This window comes from Carcharodon carcharias, chromosome 21 (assembly GCF_017639515.1).
Source record: "Carcharodon carcharias isolate sCarCar2 chromosome 21, sCarCar2.pri, whole genome shotgun sequence".
Lineage (NCBI taxonomy): Eukaryota > Metazoa > Chordata > Chondrichthyes > Lamniformes > Lamnidae > Carcharodon > Carcharodon carcharias.
Genome location: NC_054487.1, coordinates 84,419,775 through 84,441,933, shown reverse-complemented (window position 1 = coordinate 84,441,933; position 22,159 = coordinate 84,419,775). Strand labels below are relative to the sequence as shown.

Here is a 22,159-nt window from a genome sequence, read left to right as displayed (position 1 = left end):
TGTCATAGCCAGGAATTCCAGTTAGCTACCCCTTCCCAGAATCCTTGAGACTCGGGGCAGAACTTTGCCGTTGGCGAGCGGGGGGGCGGGGCTCGCTCGCCGGCCGACGCTTAAAATGACACGGGATGATGTCGGACGGAACCCCTGACGTCACCGCGCCCCACAAATTTTCAGGAAGGCAGGGGTGCAGCAAAATCAGCTGTGGGCCCGCTGACCTGTCAATGGCCAATTGAGGCTATTGACAGGATCAATTATACAATTAAAGGACCTGCCCGTCCGAGCTTAATGTTGTCGGGTCGGCCAGGAGTCCCAGCGGCAAATAGAGAAAACAGGAAACCTCATCCAGTGTCAGGATGAGGTTTCATGTAGGGTTGTAAAAAGTTTAATAAAGCTAATCTGTAAATTATGAACATGTCCCATCTCATGTGACATTGTCACATGAGGGGGACATGTTAGGGAAATGTTTTTTTCTATTTTTCGTCTTTTTCACAGTGTTAAGCGATCTCCCTGAGGCTGCACTTAGCCTCAGGAAGATGTGCGCTCTATCGTGCGCATGCGCGAAAGAGTGCACGCTCGCTTTTGGGGAATCCCCCCCCCCCCCCCCCCGCACAGGGAGCACATAGCGCTTCCCGCCAGGCATCACGCTGGGCGGGCCTTAATTGACCCACCCACGTAAAATGGCAGCGGGGCCCGCTTCTCTGCCGGGGATCGGCTCCCTGCCTGCTGGAGCTTGGATCAGGTCTGCCCACCCGACAGGCAGAAAATTCTGCCCTCGGTTTCTATTTCACTTATGGACTGTCTCAAAGAAAACACAGGCTTCAACACCAGAGTCAGTGCAGAAAACAGCTTGCAAACTGCCGATTTCAGCACGGTCTCTCTTGCTGTGTGTGTGTGTGTGTGTGTCTACTCATTTGTATTCTTCCTCACACTATGTCTTGTACCTCGTGTCTTTGTGGGGTGGTGGGGTTTAGTGGGGGAGGGGGAAAGAAGCAGAATACTGGGAGGCAGAAAATTGTAGGCACTAAGCACAAAATTCAGAGAGCTGTTTAAGCCGTAGCAGAGGATATCAGAGGGGGAATACTCATATATTGTAAGAACGTCAGAAATAAGGGCTGTGGGGCTCCACAAGCCTGCTGCAACATTCAATAAAATTATGTCTGATCATCCAACCTGGTTTGGCCTACATGTGATTCCATACCCACACAATCTGGTTGACTTTTAACTACCCCCTGAAATGTCCTAGGAAGTTGCTGTGCTGTATCCAAGAACATACATTCTTACATATGAATTAGGAGCAGGAGTAGGCAACTCAGCTCCTTGAGCCTGCTGATCTGATTGTAACCTCAATTCCACATTCCACCTACCTGCAATAATCTTTCACCCCTTATTGCTGATTAAGAATCTATCTAGCTCTGCCTTAAAAATATCCCAAGACTCTGCTTCCATTGCCTTTTGAGGAAGAGTGTTTCAAGGACTCTCAGCCCTCAGAAAAAATTTCTCCTCATCTCTGTCCTAAATGGGCAACCCTTTATTTTTAAAAGTGGCCCCTGGTTCTAGATTCTCCCACACGAGGAAACATCCTCTCCCCATCGACTCTGTCAAGACCCCTCAGGATCTTCTATATTTCAACGAGTTGCCTCTTACTCTTTTAAACTCCAGAGGGCACAAGTCTAGCCTGACCAGCCTTTCCTCATAATACAAACTGCCCATTCCAAGTATTAGCATAATAAACCTTCTCTGAACATCCTCATATCCTTCCTTAAATATAGAGACCAAAACTGTACACAGTACGCCAGATGTGGTCTCACTAATGCCCTGTCTAACTGAAGCATTACCTCCAGACTTTTCTGTTCAATTTCCATTGTAATAAATGATAACATTCTATTGGCTTTCCTGATTACTTGCTATAACTGCATACAAGCCTTATGCAATTAATGCACCAGTACACCCAGATCCCTCTGCATCTCAGAGCTTTGCAATCTCTCCATTTGGATAATATGCTTCTTTGTAATTTTTCCTGCCAAAATGGATAATTTCACACTTTCCCACATTGTACTCCATTTGCCAGATCTTTCCCCACTCACTTAACCAACCTCTATTCCCATGTAACCTCCTTGTGTCCTCTTCACAACTTAACCTCCTACCTATCTTTGTGTCAATTTAGCAACCATATCTTCGGTCCCTTCATCCAAGTCATGTATATAAATTATAAAAAGTTGAGACCCCAGCACTGATCCCTGTGGCACACCACTCGTTACATGCCTTCAACTAGAAAAAGACCTATTTGTACCTACCCTCTGTTTGAACACCTCAAGAGCAATTAAGGATGTGCACTAAATGTTGCCTTGCCAGTGACACCAACATCCTGTGAATGAACTTAAAAAAAAATCTTCCTTGTTACAGCTTCTTCAGCCTTAGTGGGTTGAGGTGGCAGTTGAGACTCTCTCAATACTTTCTGACTTTCTGATTGCAACACTTAAGTATAATTGTTCTTTCCCATCACTAATACATGCATCTGGATATTTATTGAAATGAGCTTGGGGAGATGCTTCTTGCACTAGGCATTTTGGGAGGAATTAGCACCTCACTGTTTCCGGAAAGCGAAGCAAGTAGCTGAAGGTTTTTGCCTTGCACTCATCAGGACAAACACAAGAATGTCAAATTTCAAGCAATCACAGCAATTTACACTAAGCGGGTGCTGATTGGTTGGCAAATCAATTCTGACTGGCCGAGCCATTGCCCATGCTCTGTCCGTTCAACAATATTCAAATTAACACCTCTTATCAACCAGGTCTCCGAGAACTGAAGACAGAATCAACCTTAAATATTTAATCCACTGAACAAAATGTGATTGATTTAGACTGTGCATTTTGCTAAAAGTTTATAATCCAAATTTGAAATCAATGGAGAAAAACCTTTTGTGTTTCCATTGACGTTTAAGTGCCTGGGATAAAATGAGTCTTGGTTTCTCGCTGCAGGGAAAATCTCCAGCGACTGCTGGAGGACAAAAGCTTCAAAGAAGAACTAATCCACTTCAGCATCGCAGAGGAGATGACCATCGTGTCAGCCCCACACAGAGCTGAGCTCATCCCGGTTATAATGAGGTAGGCGAAACAGGGGCTTGTAAATGTTTTTGTTAATATACACAAAACCACACAGCACAGAACAAGCCTAGAACATTCTGCTCGGTGAACATGGGGAACAGAAGTTGTGGGGTCTGGCGAAGGTTTCCCAGCTCGACCCCTGTTCTGTGACAAATTAACTGGACTGGGGCTCGGGCCAAAGATTCGCCAGCATTCCCACTCCTAATGGTGACTCACTGACAGCTTGCTTGACCTTGTGGCTTGACATTGAGTCTTTTGTTTGTTATTCATTCATGGGATTTGGGCGTCGCTGGCTAGGCCAGCATTTATTGCCCATCCGTAATTGCCCTTGAGAAGGCAGTGGTGAGCTGCCTTCCTGGACTGCAACAGTCCATGTGGTGTAGGTACACCCACAGCGCTGTTGGAAGGGGGAGTTGTGGGATTTTGACCCAGCGACAGTGAAGGAACGGAGATATATTTCCAAGTCAGGGTGGTGAGTGGTTTGGAGGGGAGTTTCCAGGCGGTGGTGTTCCCATCTATCTGCTGCCCTTGTCCTTCTGGATGATAATGTTGGTGGGTTTGGAAGGTGCTGCCTAAGGAGACTTGCTAAGTTCTTGCAGTGCATCTTGTAGATGGTACACACTTGCCACTATGCATTGGTGTTGGCGGGAGTGAATGTTTGTGGGTGGGGTGCCAATCAAGTGAGCTGCTTTGTCCTGGATGGTGTCAAGCTTCTTGAGTGTTATGGGAGCTGCACTCATCCAGGCAAGTGGAGATTATTCCATCACACTCCTGCCTTGTGCCTTGTAGATGGTGGACAGGCTTTGGGGAGTCAGTTACTTGCCACAGGATTCCTAGTCTCTGACCTGCTCTTGTAGCCACAGTGTCTATATATCTAGTCCAGTTCAGTTTCTGATCAATAGTAACCCCCTCAGGATGATAGTTGATCTACAGCACAGAAGCAGGCCATTCAGCCAAACTACAATGTATATGCTCCATAAGACCCTCCTCCCACCCCTCTCCATCTCACTAATCAAAATATCCTTCTACTCCTTTCACCTTCATGTGTTTATCTAGCTTCCCCTTACGTGGATCTATTCAATTCGTCTCAACCGCTCCCTGCGCTAGCAAGTTCCATATTCCTAACCACCCTCTTGATAAAAGATTCCGGAGCTCTGAATTCGCTGTTGGTTATACGAGTTATACATCTTACATTTATGATGTGTAGTTTGTGACTCCACCCACAAACAGAAACATCTCCGGTGCCCTATTTCCAACCCTCAATAATTTTAAAGACTTCTTTCAGGTTACCCCTCAGCCTTGTCCCATGACTTTACAAAATCGTGTTACTCATTTTCACTCTTGTACGAGGTGAAACTTTTCACTTGTTTAGAACGTCATTTGATACCTGTAATTCACTTCTGACCATCCATTCTTCTTCAGTGGAGCTAATGGTTAGTTTTATATTTTAGTTTTATACACCATGATAGCTTTCATAACTACATTGGTTTTAAGCACTTCAACCAAGAAGCTGACAGGGTTATGGAAAAAGAGGAGGGGTTAGGTTTAATTGGCCAGCTCTGCCAAAGAGCTGGCACAGGCATGACAGGGCTGAATGGCCTCGTTCTGCACTATTATTTTAAGATTCCAAGTTACGAAATGCTCGATGTCTTTCTGTTGCTCAGTCTATTTTTAGTAATTTTTAATTGGGGTGTCTGAAGAAGCCTGCAGCTTGCAGTATATCGTTGAGTTCCATGCTTTCTACTCACTGCCTGCAGAGGTCAGTTATTAGCCCAGTATTTAATAAATAGCGACCATAAATTTAGCACCATATTTAGTGCTGACCACCAACACTCAAGGGATCCATTTGGACGCCAGAGTCCAAGCTGGGAAGAACCTAAAGGCAAATCCCTGAGTGTGAGGGAATCTGGGGAGTGGGGTTCAAACGTGTAATGTGTTACTTTTGGATAGATGTCGGGATGTGCTTAGCAGGCACATATACATGTGTGCACACTGTCATGAAACTAACATTTTTCCATTATATTATTGTGGTTTATTGTAAAGTAGGTTTATGTGTGTGTTGGATGGTTCTCTGTATAGCTGATTTAACGGAATTAAGAATCAAATAGACTGCAAGCTAGAAAATATCAAAATCATTTAGGGGTAAAAGGCATTTGAAATACTAATGAGTAAACATAGATGTGGTTTTAGCATGTAGGGCCTGAAGGAAGTTTGCATTTTTAGATAAATGAAGAACTGTTTGGGATAATGGGATGTTTACAACTAACAAGATAAGCAAGGCCAAGCAGTGTGTTTATTTCTCCCAAAGGTACTGACCAAATTGGCAACATGAAAGATTTTTATATTATGGGAAAAGTAGATTTTCAAAGACACAGAACGTTTGAATTTACAGATTAAAGAGAGAGAAATGTATGTAAAGAGGAATGGAAGGCTATGTTGGGGGTCATGTAAGATCTAAAGGAGTATGTAAAACAGCCTTGGGGAAGTCTCCAGCCACTTTTATAGAAAACTGCTGTAACCAAAGATGGAGGAAAGCCTTTGGAATTCCAGAGTGGGCACTGTGGTAAACCTGCTGGCTTGCTATTTAACATTTAAGCTCTATTTTGGACTATTGCTTCAAAGTGGGGTGTGTAGTTGGGAGTCAGGTTAATTAGGAACTTTGGGATTTGTTATATTATTAAGTAACTAATCTTACGTATGTGCTTGAAATCTTTTCTTTTGTTAATAAATGTTTTAACTTAGTTTTTAAAATCTCTAAAGATGCTAGTGGATTCATTACTTCTGAATTCACTGCACAAACCTTCTCACAATAGATACAAATTACAAAACTGTTGTGATAGTGTGGCCAAGTTTCCCTTGTGGATTTGATCCACCTGGCACATATCATCTGCCACATCTTAACAACAGTGTTTGTACATGGAATCACAACGTGCACTTAGAGTTCCTTTTAATATAGCGAAATGCTTCAAAGCGCTCCCAGAGGGGTAATCAGGCAAAAATTTACACTAAACCAATAGAGTGAACATTCAGGAATTTGACCATAGCCTTGGTTCAATAATTGGTTTTAAACTGTGGCTAAAAAAGGAGGCAGTTTAGGGAGAGAATTCCTGAGCTCGGGGCTCAGGAAGCTGAATGCACGGCCACCAATGGTGGACTGCTTAAAATCGGGGATGCATAAGAAGCCAGACTCTGTAATGTGGAGATCTCGTATGGGTATAAGACTGGAAGAGATTTCAGGGATAGGGAAGGGGATGAGACCACGGAGAAATTTGAAAATGAGGTTGAGAATTTTAAAATCGAAGTGTTGGTAGAACGGGAGCCAATGTTTAATGAAAAGACAAAGACTTGCAATTGTATAGTGCTTTTCACGGCCACCAAATATCTGTTTTACAGCCAGTTAAGTTCTTCTGAAGCATAGTCACTGCTGTGATGTAGGAAATACAGCAGCCAATGCGCACAGTAAGCTCCCACAATGACGAAATAATCTTCTTTGGGATATTGATTGAGGGATAAGTATTGACCGGGACATCAGAGAGAACTCCCCTACTCTTCTTCGAAATAGTGCCGTGGAAGTTTTTACATCCGCCTGAACAGGCAGATGGGGCCTTGGTTTAACGTCTCATCAGAAAATGGCGCACCAACAGTGCAGCACTCCTTCAGTACCGCACTGGAGTAAGTTAGTGAGCACAGTGGGGGGTGGTGCGTGAAAGTGACTTGGTGCGAGTTAGGATATGGGGCAGCAGAGTTTTGGGTGAGCTTAGGTTTACAGAGGGAAGCCTGGGAGGCTGACCAGGAGAATTTTGGAATAGTCGAATTTGAGGGCAACAAAGGGTTAGGGTTTCAGCTGCTGCTGAGTTGTGGCAGGGATGGAGGTGGGCAATTTATTGAGCTGTAAATTGGTGCCTTTGATAGGGTAACAGAGGCAAACACTTTGAAAAAGATGTGAGGCTTGTCTTAAGATAAAAGCAAAAAAAAACTGTGGATGCTGGAAATCCAAAACAAAAATAAAAATACCTGGAAAAACTCAGCAGGTCTGGCAGCATCTGCGGAGAGGAACACAGTTAATGTTTCGAGTCCGTATGACTCGAGTCCGTGTGAGGTCTTGTTGGGTCTGTATGGTATTCTTGGGTGGATGAACTAAGAAGTGTTGACCTTTCAAAATGTTACTATTTCCCGACTAAAAGCAATTGCTGTCTTCAAAGCTCCAGAAGTAAATTAGAATCCTTCCTTTTAAAAATACTTAATTCCATCTCTTTTTTAAAGGATCCTTTATGGGCGCATGAGAAGCAAAACTGGGAGCAAAACACAAGGCCGGGCAGCAGCAGGAACCCGCATGGTCATCGTTCTAAACTTCCTGGCTGGCTCGTTACCTCAGGAGATAGACATCTTTCTGGATCTTCTCCTTGAGCCAGTGAAGCATTTAACTGAGGGTATGCACTACCAGAACACTACAGCTTTTATTATTTATGCTTGAAATATGCTGTTTCCTTTCTCTGCCTCTGTATTTGCTCAAGAACTTTATTTTTATTTATTCTTTATGGGGTGTGGCCAGCATTTATTGCCCATCCCTAATTGCCCTTGAGAAGGTGGTGGTGAGCTGCCTTCTTGAACCGCTGCAGTCCATGTGGTGTATGTACACCCACAGCGCTGTTAAGAAGGGAGTTTCAGGATTCTGACCCAGCGCCAGTGAAGGAACAGTGATATATTTCCAAGTCAGGATGTTGTGTGGCTTGGAGGGGAACTCCAGGTGGAGGTATCCCCATGTGTCTGCTGCCCTTGTCCTTCTAGGTGGTAGTGGTTGTGGGTTTGGGTGGTGTGATGTTCTGCCATGTTTAACTTTCTCAAGCTCTGACGAAGTGACATTAGTCTGAATGGTTACCTCCATCCTTCTCACCACAGATGCTGCCTGACCTGAGTATTTCCAGCAGCTTCTGTTTATTTTATCAAGTTCCAGCACCTGCAGTACTGCTGTTCCAATTGCAAAGAAGCCTTCTATCTTCACTCATTTGTAATAAAAGAATGTAGTGTGTGCGCATTTTAAGTTCATGATTCTTAATGCGGGCTTTGCAAATTATGTTTAGGGTTTGCAATCTAAAACCATCCAGACTGATGCTGGCTGCTGTCCTGTCTCTAATTTTCACTTTCCCACATATTGAAATTATGGTAACATTCAGATAAATCCCATTGATACCTAGTGATCTGATATGAAGTTTGTGTTGTGGTGTTCGGTACGGGCAGGTTAACATCTAATGGCCCCTCACGTGAACACTGTTCACAATCCCATGGCTCTCCTCTCTCCCCATAGCCCTGTATCAATCCTAAACTATCCCCATTGCCCCATTCTCTCTCCAAAACCCTGTATCAATCCCAAACAAATTTGACTGTCCAGCTCTCAGCTGATAGATGTATATTAATCTCAAATTAATTCTACTGCCGCACCCTTTCCCCATAGGTCTTCATCAATCCCAAATTAATTCCACTGCCCCACTCTCTCCCCATAGATCTGTATCAATCCCAAACTAATCTGACTGCCTCAGCTCTCCCCTGTAGACCTATACCAATCCAAAACTATTCCCACAACTCTAATCCCTCTCCATAAACCTGTGTCAATCCCAGTCTATTCCCACAACTCCAATCCCTCTCCATAGTCCTGTGTCAGTCTGATACCAATTCCACTGCGCTGCTGTTCCTCCACTGATTCATATTTGTTCTCGGGATGTGGGCGCCACATACACTGCAGTACCTGTTGACCCTTCCTGGTTACTCTGAGAATATTAAGTCAGCTACGTGATGTGGAACTGGAGCCGAGTAGGCCAGACTGGGCAGTGGTGTCAGGCTCCCTTCTCTGTGGGATGTTAATGAGTTGAAAAGATTTTATGGGGAACCTGAAAGCTACAGTGGCCACAAAGCTCCATGTTGATTGAATTTAGCTGCACGTCTAACCCTGGTGGGATCTGAACTCGCGAACTTTGGATGGCAAATATTTTTTATATTGAATGTAAGTAATTTGAAAGCCTTGTATCAGCATTAAACCTCAGGGTTCAACTGTGCTGCTTAGCGCAGTATCATTCAGCATTTGGTTTGAAAAGTACACTTGCTTCGTGATTGTCGAAAGCACTGATGCATTTTCAAAAAAGGATGACTTTAAAAACACTGTTGTGTGACCCCCCCCCACCCCCCAACAGGAGAGCATGTAACGTAAACAGGTACCTTGAGTTTGGAGTTTGTGTTGTATACTTCAGGTAATCTTTTTATTGTCCTTGCTTTAGGATCCTGTCTGTGCGCAGTATTACAGTCGGTGAAGGCTCTGGATATGTCAAAGGTTTTGCCCCTCGGGCGCCAACACAGTCTGCTAAACGGCGTTGAAGTGGTGATAAAAAAGCTGGGCCATCTAATCCAAGACTATCTGCCCAAACTGCTCCAGATCGTGCTGTGCATGACTGCGTCAGTATCTCAAATTCTTCAGCTGAGAGACCAGGTGAGTGCTGTGAATGTATGGCATTTGGGCACATGTTCAGGCGTCAGCCGTGGTCTTAAGGGGATAGCACGCTGTCCTCTGAGTCAGAAGGTCGTTGGTTCAGGCCGCACTTCACAGTCGTGAGCGTGTAATGCTGCCCAGCACTCCAGTGCAGTACTGACTTTTGGGTGAGATGTTAAACCGAGGCCCTGTCTGCCCCCTCCAACGTGGATATTAAAGACCCCAGCACACTGTTCAAAAAAGAGGCAAGGAAGTCATCCCCAGTGATGTGGCCAATATCTATCCCTAAACCAAGATCACCAAAATATATCTTGACGCAGTCCATTATTGCATTGCTGTTTGTGGGATCTTGCTGTGCATAATTTGGCTGCCGTGTTTCCCACATCGCAACAGTGACCTCACTTTATTCATTAGCTGTTAAGCACTTTGGGTTATCGGAGGCTATGGAAGATAGAGTGTAAAGGCAGTTTCTTTGTGATAGCTCCAAACCATGACGAGGAAACTAATTTCTCACAAAGGGTGTTCGTCTCCCTTTGAATGACGCCTCCTTTGCATCATGCTAAATTTTGCGCCGGATTGTTTTACCATCTACTTAATGGATTGATAGATTAAAAATTCTTGCGCCATATATTGTGGTTTCACATTCACTGTAATGATGTTCCTGCCTGCTGTAATTCAGACATTGGCCTTGCTGTGGTTGCTTTGAATTGGACCAAAGTGCAGGATTAGCATTGCGACTGCATGGATGAGCCAGCTGACAGGCAAATGCTGAGGAGGATTTGGTGCAATGCAGCACCGAAGATCTGTGAGGATTTTAGTGAGCAGAATGTGAGAGAGGGGGGGACCAATTGATAGGAAAATAGGTAGGTGACCTATGAATATGCAGGAACAGTCCTGGATTTGATGAATCTACCTGCGTAGAATGTGAAGACATAATAAGATGGGGTGAATCGCTTGTTCATTCTGAAGCAGTTACTCGAGTTAACCTCATACTTTAGGATATTTACAAGTGTGAACTTAGAAAATTTGTGTGTTTTGGATTCTCACCTTTGCTGAATCTGAGTACAGAGGGTCCAATGTGAATTCTTTCTGGCTGGATGCTGTGCTGAAATTTGACCTGGTAAAATCAGATTTTACATACAAAGCAAAAACACCATACATAACAGCGCTTCCATAGATAGCGTGCTAAATCAGCTGTTGTATAACAGCTGGCTGAGTTGCTTTATGCTTAAAAGTTTAATCACTCTGCAACATTCTAAAATCAGCCGCTCCATGGTGACTGATTGGAAAGCAGTTTGAGTAATGTTTTGAACCTCTTCCCTGCTCCTCCTGTCTCGAGTCAGACATCGTTGTACAGGGCGATGAGAGCTTGGTTGTGATGAGGCTTTATTTGCAATTTGGCATCCGGTGTCTGCTGTAGGCTGCTCACAGGCCATGGGCAGTGTGGCTATAATGAGGAATGAAGACCTCTGCTGCAGCGGTGTGACATTCCAATTGTTTGCTGATGAAAGGATATATTTTCAGGGTTCCTACGAGCTGTGGAGAACCTGGAAAAGTCATGGAATTTGGAAAGACTTTCTCATGGTAATTTCCAAAAGAAAAATCTCAGTCATTGAAAAGTCATAGAATTTTTATAGTGACAGGGATGAGACTTTTCTGACTTGGGTGGAATTCCAACCTTTTCCAATGATTTTCTCATGTCCACTTTCCCCTGCCCATTATTCCTTGCTTTGCTTTGAACGCCCGGAATTTGGTACAGGTTTTGTTTTCTTTCTGTCTGGTCCCACCCATTGCTACTGCTGATTGGCTGCTTTGGAGACTGCGAGAACAACGGCATTAGCCGAGTAACCTGTCAATCAGTGAACAAGGTAAAGCAGAGCATGAACAAGCATCTCGTAGAGGAGACCACGTCCATTATGATGCTGCATGTCTATAGTCGAGACCCACTTGATTCAACTATTCGCATGAGACCCGCCGAAAAGTTCTTGGGGAAAAGTCATGGAATTTCGTTTTACTAAAGGTGCAGGAACGCTGTACTTCCCACAATCCGGCTAATTTGAACAGAGTAAATATTGGTTGGTAAAAAACACTGATCGCAACTGTGGCTGAGTTGCGCTCTCGCTTCCAAGTCAGAAGGTCATGGGTTCACGCCTCACTGCAGAAGCTGGAGCACAAAGTCCAGATTGAAACACCCGGTGCAACGCTGAGGGAATGCTGCACTGCCAGAGGTACCATAAAGATGAGATCAAGGCCCAGTCTGGGTGTAAATGATACAACTGCAATTGTGAAGCAAAGCAAGGACGTTCTCTTCCATGTCCTGGCAAATATTCATCCCTCAACCAACATCATTAATATGCAGATAATCTAGTCAATAAGGCTTTGCTGTTGTGGGAGCTTGCTGTGCACAAATTGGTAGCTGTGTTTCCTACATTACAACAGCGACTATACTTCAAAAGTACTTCATTGGTTATAAAGGCCCGTGGCTCAGTGGGTAGCAGTCTTATCTCTGAGCCAGTAGGTTGAGTTCAAGTCCTACTCCAGAGACTTGAACACAAAATCTAAGAAAGGCGCTCCCAGTGCAGTACTGAGTGAGTGCGGTACTGTCAGAGATGAGATATTTAAACGGGGTTTCGCCTGTCCTCTCAGGTGGCTGTAAAAGATTACATGGCTCTGTTTCGAAGAAGAGCAGTGGAGTTACTCCAATATCCTGACTGATATTTATCCTTCAGTCAACATCACAAAAACAGATTATCTGGCGCTATCATATTACTGTTGGTGGGATCTTGCTGTGTAGGAAGTTAGCTGTCGAGTTTCCTATATTACAACAGTGATTACACTTCAAAGGTACTTCATTAGCTATGAAGCAGTTTGGGGTCTGGTTTTTGTGAAAGACTCTTAGACGTTTACAGCACAGAAGGAGGCCATTCGGCCCAGTGTGTCCACGCTAGTCAACAAAGATCTGACTATACTAATCCCATTTTCCAGCGCTTGGCCCATAGCCCTGGAGGCTATGGCAACAAAAGTGAATATCTAAATACTTCTTAAATGTTATGAGATTTTTCTGACTCAACCATCCTTTCAGGCAGTGAGTGCCAAACTCTCAGCACCTGTTGGGTGAAAAAATTTCTCCTTAACTCCCCTCTTAGCCTTCTAATTCTTACCTTAAATCTATGCCTCCTGATTATTGACCCCTCTACTAATGGAAAAAGTGCCTTCCTATCCACCCTATCTATGCCCCTCATAATCTTATACACCTCTATCAGGTCCTCTCTCAACCTTCGCTACTCCAAGGAAAACAACCCCAGCCTATCCAATCTTTCCTCATAACTCAGACCCTCCAGTCCAGGCAGCATCCTGGTAAATCTCCTCTGCACCCTCTCCAGCGCAATCACATCCTTCCTATAATGTGGTGACCAGAACTGCCTGCAGTACCCCAGTTGTGGCCTAACCAGTGTTTTTTACAATTCCAGCATAACCTCCCTGCTCTTGATTTCTATGCCTCGGCTAATAAAGGCAGGTATCCCATATGCCTTCTTAACCACCTTATCTACCTGCCCTGCTACCTTCAGGGGTCTATGGATATGCACACCAAGGTCCCTCTGATCTTCAGTACTTTCCAGGGTCCTACCATTCATAGTGTAATCCCTTGCCTTGTTAGCCCTCCCCAAGCACATTACCTCACACTTTTCCAGGTTAAATTCCATTTGCCACTGCTCTGCCCACCTGACCAGTCCATTGATATCCTCCTGCAGTTTACGGCTATCCTCCTCACTATTTGCCACCCGACTAATTTGTGTGTAATCTACAAACTTCTTGATCATACCCCCTACATTTAAGTCCAACTCATTTATGTACACCACTAACAGCAAGGGCCCCAGCACCGAGCCCTGCAGAACCCCACTGGAAACAGACTTCCAGTTACAGAAACTTCCCTCTACCATCATCCTCCGCTTCCTGCCTCTCAGCCAATTTTGGATCCAATGTGCCATTTTGCCTTGGATCCCATGGGCTCTTACTTTCTTGACCAGTCTGCTATGAGGGACCTTATCAAGAGCCTTCCTAAAGTCAATGTAGACCACATCAAATGCATTACCCTCATCAACACTCGTGGTTACCTCCTCAAACAATTCAATCAAATTTGTCAAACATGACCTTCCCTTAACAAATCCATGCTGACTATCCCTGATTAATCTGTGTTTCTCCAAGTGTAGATATATCCTGTCCTTCAGAATTCTTTTCGAGTAACTTCTCTGCCACCGAGGTTAGACTGACTGGTCTATAATTTCCTGGTTTATCCCTTCCCCTTTTTTAATAATGGGACAACGTTAGCTGTCCTCCAGTCCTCTGGCACCTCACCTGTGGCCAGAGAAGATTTGAAAATCACTGTCAGGGCTCCTGATATCTCTTCCCTTGCCTCCCTTAACAGCCTGGGATACATCTCATCCGGGCCTGTGGATTTATCCACTTTTAAGGCCACTAAACCCACTAGTACCTCCTCTCTTTCTATTTTAATTTTGTCTAATATTTCACAGTCCTTCACTCTGCATCATCTTTTTACATTGTGAAGACCGACGCAAAGTACTCATTGAGAACTGTACCCACGTCTTCCGGGTCCACACACACATTACCTCTATGGTCCCTGATTGGCCCTACTGAAAGGCGCTATGTAAATGTAATAATTTTGTCCTTTTCTCTGAACATCTCTACTTCAGGAACAGAAGCATGACACTGCCGAATCCTTTAGGTTTGTGAGGCAGTATGTTGCACAGAACTGCAAATTTTGTAATTAAGGGTTTCTTTGTCTTACCTACAGATCCAGCCGAGGTGCATAAACCAGCTGAAATATCTGAGGCGCCTGGGAATAAATCAGATTGCTGCTTTCTTTTCCGGCTTTGAGTCCTACGCGTTCACAGTGGACGAGGTTGACGCAGTGTTTCATGCTGTGGTGTGGCCACAGGTAACAATCTGTCCAATGCTCGCAGCTCTCACTCTGCTCCGTCACATCGCTTATGAGTCTGCACAATTTGACCCTGAAAGAATATTGGATTTTTGGAGGGTTTTTGCACAGGACCAAGGGAAGGCCCTTCAGCCCCTCAACCCGGTTCCGCATTTCAGTGAGATCATGTCTGACCTGTATCTTAACTCCATTTGCTTCGGTTCCATTACCCTTAATCTCCTTGTCCGACAAAAATCTCAATCGTTCTCAGTTTTGAAATTTTCAATTGAATCCCCAGCATCCACAGCTTTTTGTTGGTGGGGGGGTGTTCCAGATTTTCACTCCCCTTTGTGTGAAGAAATGCTTCCTGATTATCGCCCCTGAATGGCCTGTCTTTGTCAAAGCCTTTGGTATTGATGAGCCTGCTCTGCCCACCTGACCAGTCCATTGATATCCTCCTGGAGTTTATGCCTATCCCCCTCACTATTTACCACATGACCAATTTGCGTATAATCCACGAACTTCTTGATCATACCCCCTACATTTAAGTCCAAATCATTTATGTACACCACAAACAGCAAGGGCCCCCAACACTGAGCCCTGCGGAACCCCCTTAGAAACAGCCTTCCAATCACAGAAATATCCCTCCACCATCACCCTCTGCTTCCTGCCTCTCAGCCAATTTTGGATCCAATGAGCCATTTTGCCTTGCGGGGGGGGTGGGGGGCACAGCTTTGGGTGAATGTTTTCAATGGAATGAGCACAGACTGTCACAGGTAACCTCATGATTGCTCAACTGTTTTCACCCTTATCCTTCCATGGGTGTCGCTGACGAGGCCAGCATTTGTTGCCCGTCCCTAATTGCCCTTGAACCAAGTGGCTTGCTAGGGCCATTTCAGAGGGCAGTTAAGAGTTAACCACGTTGCTATGGGTCTGGAGTCACATGTGGGCCAGACAGAGTAAAGACAACAGATTTCCTCCCCTGAAGGACATTAGTGAACCAGGTGGGTTTTTACAACAATTGATGATAGTTTCATGGTCACCATTACTGAGACTAGCTTTTAATTCCAGGTGTATTGATTGAATTTAAATGCCACCAGCTGCCATGGTGGGATTTGAACCCGTGTCCCCAGAGCATTAGCCTGGGACTCTGGATTACTAGTCCAGTGAAATTATCACTACACCATCGTCTCCCCAATTGTCATGAAGTGGTGCCTGTTTTTACATCTATGTTGTCTTGTTTACAGATCAACAGGCTTGCCTATGAAGGACAGTACGCTCCGACTTCTCTCCTGAAACTGATCCATATCTGGAGTAATAATTCCAGGTGAGGAAAGCCATCAACATCTCTAATCGACTAGGCACTTTACAGCCTTCCGGACTGAATATTGAATTCAACAACTTTAGGTCGTGAGCTCCCTCCCCCATCCCCACCCCCTTTCTGTTTCCCCCTTCCTTTTTTTTCCCGATAAATTATATAGATTTTTCTTTACCCACCTATTTCCATTATTTTTAATATTTTAAAATCTTTTATGCTCTCCCCACCCCCACTAGAGCTATACCTTGAGTGCCCTACCATCCATTCTTAATTAGCACATTCGTTTAGATAATATCACCAACTTTAACACCTATGTGTTCTTTTGTTCTATTGTTGTTGACATCTTTTGATGATCTGATTCTATCACTGCTTGTTTGTCCCTACAACCACCCCCCCCCCCCCAACTTCTCTCTCTATTTCTCCGCCCGCCCCACACACCTTAAACCAGCTTATATTTCAACTCTTTCTTGAACTTGAACTCAAGTTCTGTCGAAGGGTCATGAGGACTCGAAACGTCAACTCTTTTCTTCTCCGCCGATGCTGCCAGACCTGCTGAGTTTTTCCAGGTAATTCTGTTTTTGTTTTGGATTTCCAGCATCCGCAGTTTTTTTGTTTTTAACATCTCTAATCGCTCACTTTGTTCATCGAGTTTCTCTGCATCAGATTATTTAGGGGATTCACCAAGCTTTGGAGTTCCAAGATGATATTAAAATGTTTCCTGGCAAATTTTGAAACAATGTTGTTTAAGTGACATTTAGGTTAATGCCTAACCTATCTCCTGCACCTCTGCACTCAGCCCTTATCCTCCTTCCCAGAACCATGATACAGGCCCCCTTGTCCACACTTTTCACCCCACCAGCCTCCACATTAAAAGGATAATCCTTCACCAACTCCAGCATAATGTCACCACCACCAAACTCATCTTCCTCTTAGCCCTACCCCCCTCCATTAGCATTCCCTCTCTGACACCCTGGCTCGTTCCCCCATCACCCCCAACTCCTCATCCCCTTCCCACAGCACCTTCCCATGCAACCGCAGAAGGTGCAACACCTGCCCCTTTACCTCCTCCTTCCTCACCGTCCAAGGCTCCAAACACTCCTTTCAGGTGAAGCAGCTCTTCACTTGCACCTCCTTCAATTTGGTCTACTGCATTCGCTGTTCCCATTGCAGTCTGCTCTACACTAGGGAGACTAAACGCAGACTGGGTGATCGCTTGGCAGAACGCCTTCGCTCAGTGTGCAAGTGACCCACATCTTCCTGCTGTTTGCCATTTCAACACTCCATCCTGCTCTCATGCCCACATGTCCATCCTTGGCTTGCTGCATTGTTCCAGTGAAGCCCAACGCAAACTGGAGGAACAGCACCTCATCTTCTGACTAGGCACTTTACAGCCTTCTGGACTTAACGCTGAGTTCAACAATTTCAGACCATGAACTCTCTCCTCTATGTTTACTCCTTTTTTGATCCAACTTTTAAAGGTTTATATAGTTTTTACATTTATTTTTATTATTGACCTATTTTTATTTATTCATTAAAAAAAAAATTATCCTTTTTCCCAAAACCACCGCCCCCATCTAATACACACAGGGCCGTCTGTCACTTGTTTTTATGTTGTGCTTTCACAGAGGGAGGACCCTTGTTCTGCTATTAACACGTTTTGCTATCTTATCTTTATGCCACCATCAGCACCTTCTTTAGTCTTTAACACTACCATTAACACACCCTTTGCCTTGTATCCATGACATCTTTGTCATTCTCTCCTGAGCTCCCACCTATCCCTGACCTATTTTTCTCCACCTGCTCCACACCCTCTTAAACAGTGTAAAATCCATTCCATTTCTACTTCTCTTTCGCTTTGAAGAAGAGCCATACGCATTCGAAACATTAACTCTGTTTCTATCTCCACAGATGCTGCCAGACCTGCTGAGCTTTTCCAGCATTTTTTTATATAGGTTAATGGGTTATTTTACATTCTTGTGTGATTGGTTTTCAACGTGCTTGGTGTTGCTAAACACAGATCCCGGAACCTGTGGGAATTGCGGTCTCTCATTTTAAATGGACCACCCATGATAAAGTCAGCTTATCTGAAGGGTTATCTCAAGGCATTGGCCTTAATCAGCAGTTAATGAACCAACTCCAAGGGAGGCCTCTCCTAGTTAGTAACTAACTGATGACTGTAATGGTTAGTAACTGATGGATAAACCCCTGGAACTCCAAAGCCTGTGCTGATCAGTACCTTACTGAAGGCTCTACTGATCAGTGACTATTTGACAAACCTCTGGCTGCTTAGTAACTAGCTGAAGCCTGTGTTAGCTAGTAACTAGCTGAAGCCTGTGTTAGCTAGTAACTAGCTGAAGCCTGTGTTAGCTAGTAACTAGCTGAAGCCTGTGTTAGCTAGTAACTAGCTGAAGAACTACTGGTTTGTAACTAACTGAAGGTTCCACTGGTCAGTAACCAATGGAAACTTCTATTTTTTTCTTTATTCTTTCATGGGGCGGGACTTGAACCTGGAGTTTCTGACTCAGAGACAAGGGGCAGAATTTTGCCCTCGGTGGGTGGGCCCCACCAGCTCGGCAGCGGGCGGGCAGCTGTCCCTCGCCGCTGAAATGGGGCCTGCGGCCATTTTGAGTAGGCGGGGTCAATGAAGGCCCCGCCCAGCGGGCTGCCCAACGGGGAAGCGCTGTGCACTTCCTGTGCGAGGAAGGGGAGGGGAGGGAATCCCCAGCTGTCAAAGTGCGCACTGCTCCCTGGGACTTAAGTCTCAGGGAGATTAGTGACAGTGTAAAAAAAATTTCAAAATATAAAAATCAAAATATTATTAACATGTCCCCCTCATGTGACAATGTCACACGAGATGGGGCATGTTAATAAATATAACATTACATTTATTAAAGATTTTAAAAAGGACCATGAAACCTCATCCCGCCAGTTGGACGAGGTTTCATGTATTATCTGGAGCCCCCTGGGACTCCTGACCTGCCCACCAGCCTTAAGGTTGGACGGGCAGGGCCTTTAATGACTTGAAGTACCTTGTCACTGGCCTCAATTGGCCATTGACAGGTCGGCGGCTGTCCGCCCGCCTTCCTGAAAATTTAAAGGGACCGGGATGATATCAGGGGTTCTCCCCGCGTCATTTTCCTGTAGGTGAGTGGGCCCCACCCCCAAATTGCCGATGGGAAAATTCTGGCCAAGGACGCTACCCACTGCACCACAAGACCTCAGATATATATTTATAGTGAAAAAATTTGCGGGGACGTGGGGAAAGAGCAGGGGAGTAGGTTTAATTGGATACCTTTACCAAAGAGCTAACACAGGCTCAGTGGACCGAATGGCCTCCTTCTGTGCTGTGTCATTCTATGAACATAGCTTGGTGTTGGAAATTTGTGGGCAAGCATGTCTAGCTGGGAATTTGGCTGAAAGGCGAAGAGGGGCTGCCGGTGTTTTGCTGGAATGCTTCTAGGCTCGCTCATTTGCACATCAAGAATAATAATATTCAGCAGTTTTGGCACTTGTTCTAATTGCACTATTTGAAGTTCTGCCAATAACTGTGACTTTCGAGGCATGTGGCTCTTCGAAAAAAATCTTTTAGAAATTACATTACATCTGATTTACTAGCCCAGAGACATTGCCACCACGCCAGTGTCTCCCCCTGTTAGTAACCAGCCAAAACCGTGCTGGTCAACAATGTTCAATAGCCCATTTGTATTAAAACATTCCCTGTTTCCATGACCTTGGTGCAAAATGTTTCTTTAAACTTGGCTCTTTCCTAGTGAGAATCCTCAGTCTACGTCCCCAACAGCCACTGGAATAAACAATATCACTCTCTATGCTCTCAAAACCTTTTATGATTTTTTAAATAACTCTCTTAGGTTCATGGTTTCTATTCTGGTGGGAAAAGACTCCGATCTTTTTGAAGCTTTGTGTCTAATCTCTGATTCTTGGGTAACTTTGAACATTGTATTAAAGTTACACGATGGATGAAGGAAAGTTGGGCAGCAGCATCTCCTGCTGGTGTGCTGGCCGCACTGCATTGTGTGGTTTAATGACCTTGTTGTGCATGTTTTCCAGGTACTTCCCACTCCTTGCGAAACAGCTTCCCGATCATCCAGAGTCCGACGTTCTGACCAATGTCTTTGCCTTACTGTCCACCAAGGGCATCGCAGAACCCGTGGCAGCAGTTGTCATGGATATTGTTGACAGTCTTCTGAGCACGCCTGACTTCACGCCAACAGGGCAGGAGAGCCCCCTGACCGTGAACGACGCAGTCGTTCCAGAGCCGTCCGCCGCTGCAGAAGGTACTGCAGCTCCCAGCATTATACTGCTATGGTTTGAGGCATTTGTTTATGTTACTGGACCAATAATCCCGAGAACGAGAGTTCAAATCCCACCAGGGCAGCATTAACAGCAGAGTTCAACTTAAAAATTAAAGCCTAGAAACAAAAGGCAGGTTTCGGGAAAAGAGACCATGAAGTTGTCGGATTGTCGTAAAGACCCACCTGGTTCATTAACACCCTTTTAGAGGAGGAAACTTGCCATCCAGTTTCAAACCAATGTAGTTGACTCTTGACTGCTGTCTGAATTAGGCCGCTCAGTTAGATCAAATCCACTATCAGTGGTTCAAGAAGCAGGGTAACCGCCCCCCCCCCCACCGCCATTTTCTCGGGATAGCTAGAGATGGGCAATAAATGCCAGTAGTTCAAGAATATTGGAATTTAGGAATCAGTTAACCCTTTAGCCCCTTATTCTCATGTTCCGAAATCATTCCGGAGTGATAAACCTTATTGGCAACCATGGTTATATTTTATTCAGTATAAGTAAGCCTTGTCACGTGCTGGTGCCTGAGCTGCAGTATCAAAGCACAAACAACATCACCGCTTTACGCCCTGGGCAGAAGCATCGTTTCCACGGAATTATTTCCTGGTCGTGCCTTAGGTGCCGTTACGCCAGCCAATGTGGACGCAGACACGTGTGGTCCCTCTGCCAGCCTGCCCCTCAACCAGGGTTCGACTGCAGGGTGGGTCCAAACCTCCTCTGGCCAAGAGGAGAGAAAAAAAAAACATTCTTTCCTTCCCAGGGAATCCTTTATACCCCCTTTACACAGCATTACCGATGGAGACCAATTCAACCCAATCATTACCTCGCTATTATTTGACTGGCCCGATTACAAAAGATGTCATTTACCGATCTGCCCACCCGAGCCAGGTCAAACTCTCAGGATTTTCCATGCTCAGCCAACCAACAGCTCGCAAGCGTTTCACTGCTAGTGCCCGGCCAAAGCAAGAGAAACACGGTAGCCTTTGGCGGTTATTTTGTGTCGCTGAAAAAAGAGACATGCTGTTGAAGCTTTTCATCTTGCACTCATCAGGACCGGTGCAAGAATACCAAATTTCAAAGGGAGCAACAGTTTACACTATGCCCTTTGAAATTTGGCATTCTCGCATCTATCCTGGTGAGTGCAAGGTGAAAAGTTTTGACCATATGCCTCTTTTATTTTTCCAGCGGTACTCGGGGTCTGTACCGTCAAGCGACTGTTGCTTTGCCTTGGCAGTGCCTGCATCTGGGTCTCTGAGGTTGTGCTAAGGTGTTTTACCTTTTCTGACACCAGGCTGCCTGCTTTCCAACTCTGGGATTTCTGTCGAAGTTTACTTTTGACGATTTCGGCCCCTTTTAAACCTTTTCAGGTCAATAAAACGCTTGGCCAATGAAGGCCCAAACCACAGTTTCCCACCGTGTCTCTTCCCAGCTTTTACCCAGAGCTTATTACAAGAAGGATTAAAAATACGAGCTCAGTATAAGCATCGTCGTATCATCAGTAATGAAACCTCTAATTGACAATTCATCAGTGACAGCACTTAGTTTTTGTTAATTAACCAGCAAACCTGATGTTGGTACAGGAATTGTTCAGGAAGGTCCCACCGATACTTTCGCGAGGTAATAAGGATGAGCAATAAATGTCAGTCTCGCCACATCCAAAAAAAAACAAATTAGATTAAATTTAAATAATTTACGCTCCAGACCTTTCAATCACCAGCTTGTAGCCACTGTAAATTATGCAGAAGCGAATTGACAGACTCATGGTAAAAGCAAAATACTGCGGAAGCTGGAAATCTGAAATAAAATCGGAAGATACCGAAAAAACTCAGCAGGTCTGAGAGCATCTGTGGAGAGGGAAACAGAGTCAACGTTTCAAGTCCGTGTGACTCTTCAGAGGCTCCGAAGAAGAATCTTACAGACCCGAAATGTTAATCCTGCTTCTCTCTCTCCACAGATGCTGTCAGAGCTGCTGAGTTTTTTCAGCATTTTCTATTTTTCTTTTATTATTT

The 22,159-nt window shown here is 44.8% G+C and overlaps 1 protein-coding gene across 3 annotated transcripts in view; it reads left to right on the top strand.

Moving 5' to 3' along the window:
• Window positions 1-22,159, top strand: part of utp20 (UTP20 small subunit processome component) — a 127,427-nt gene that overhangs the window by 53,415 nt on the left and 51,853 nt on the right. For all 3 annotated transcript variants that reach the window (XM_041216110.1, XM_041216109.1, XM_041216111.1), the window contains 6 exons: window positions 2,979-3,104; window positions 7,368-7,534; window positions 9,374-9,582; window positions 14,396-14,539; window positions 15,766-15,845; window positions 19,905-20,131. In XM_041216110.1, the coding sequence (XP_041072044.1) occupies window positions 2,979-3,104; window positions 7,368-7,534; window positions 9,374-9,582; window positions 14,396-14,539; window positions 15,766-15,845; window positions 19,905-20,131 (953 nt within the window). The remainder of the gene's footprint in view (window positions 1-2,978; window positions 3,105-7,367; window positions 7,535-9,373; window positions 9,583-14,395; window positions 14,540-15,765; window positions 15,846-19,904; window positions 20,132-22,159) is intronic.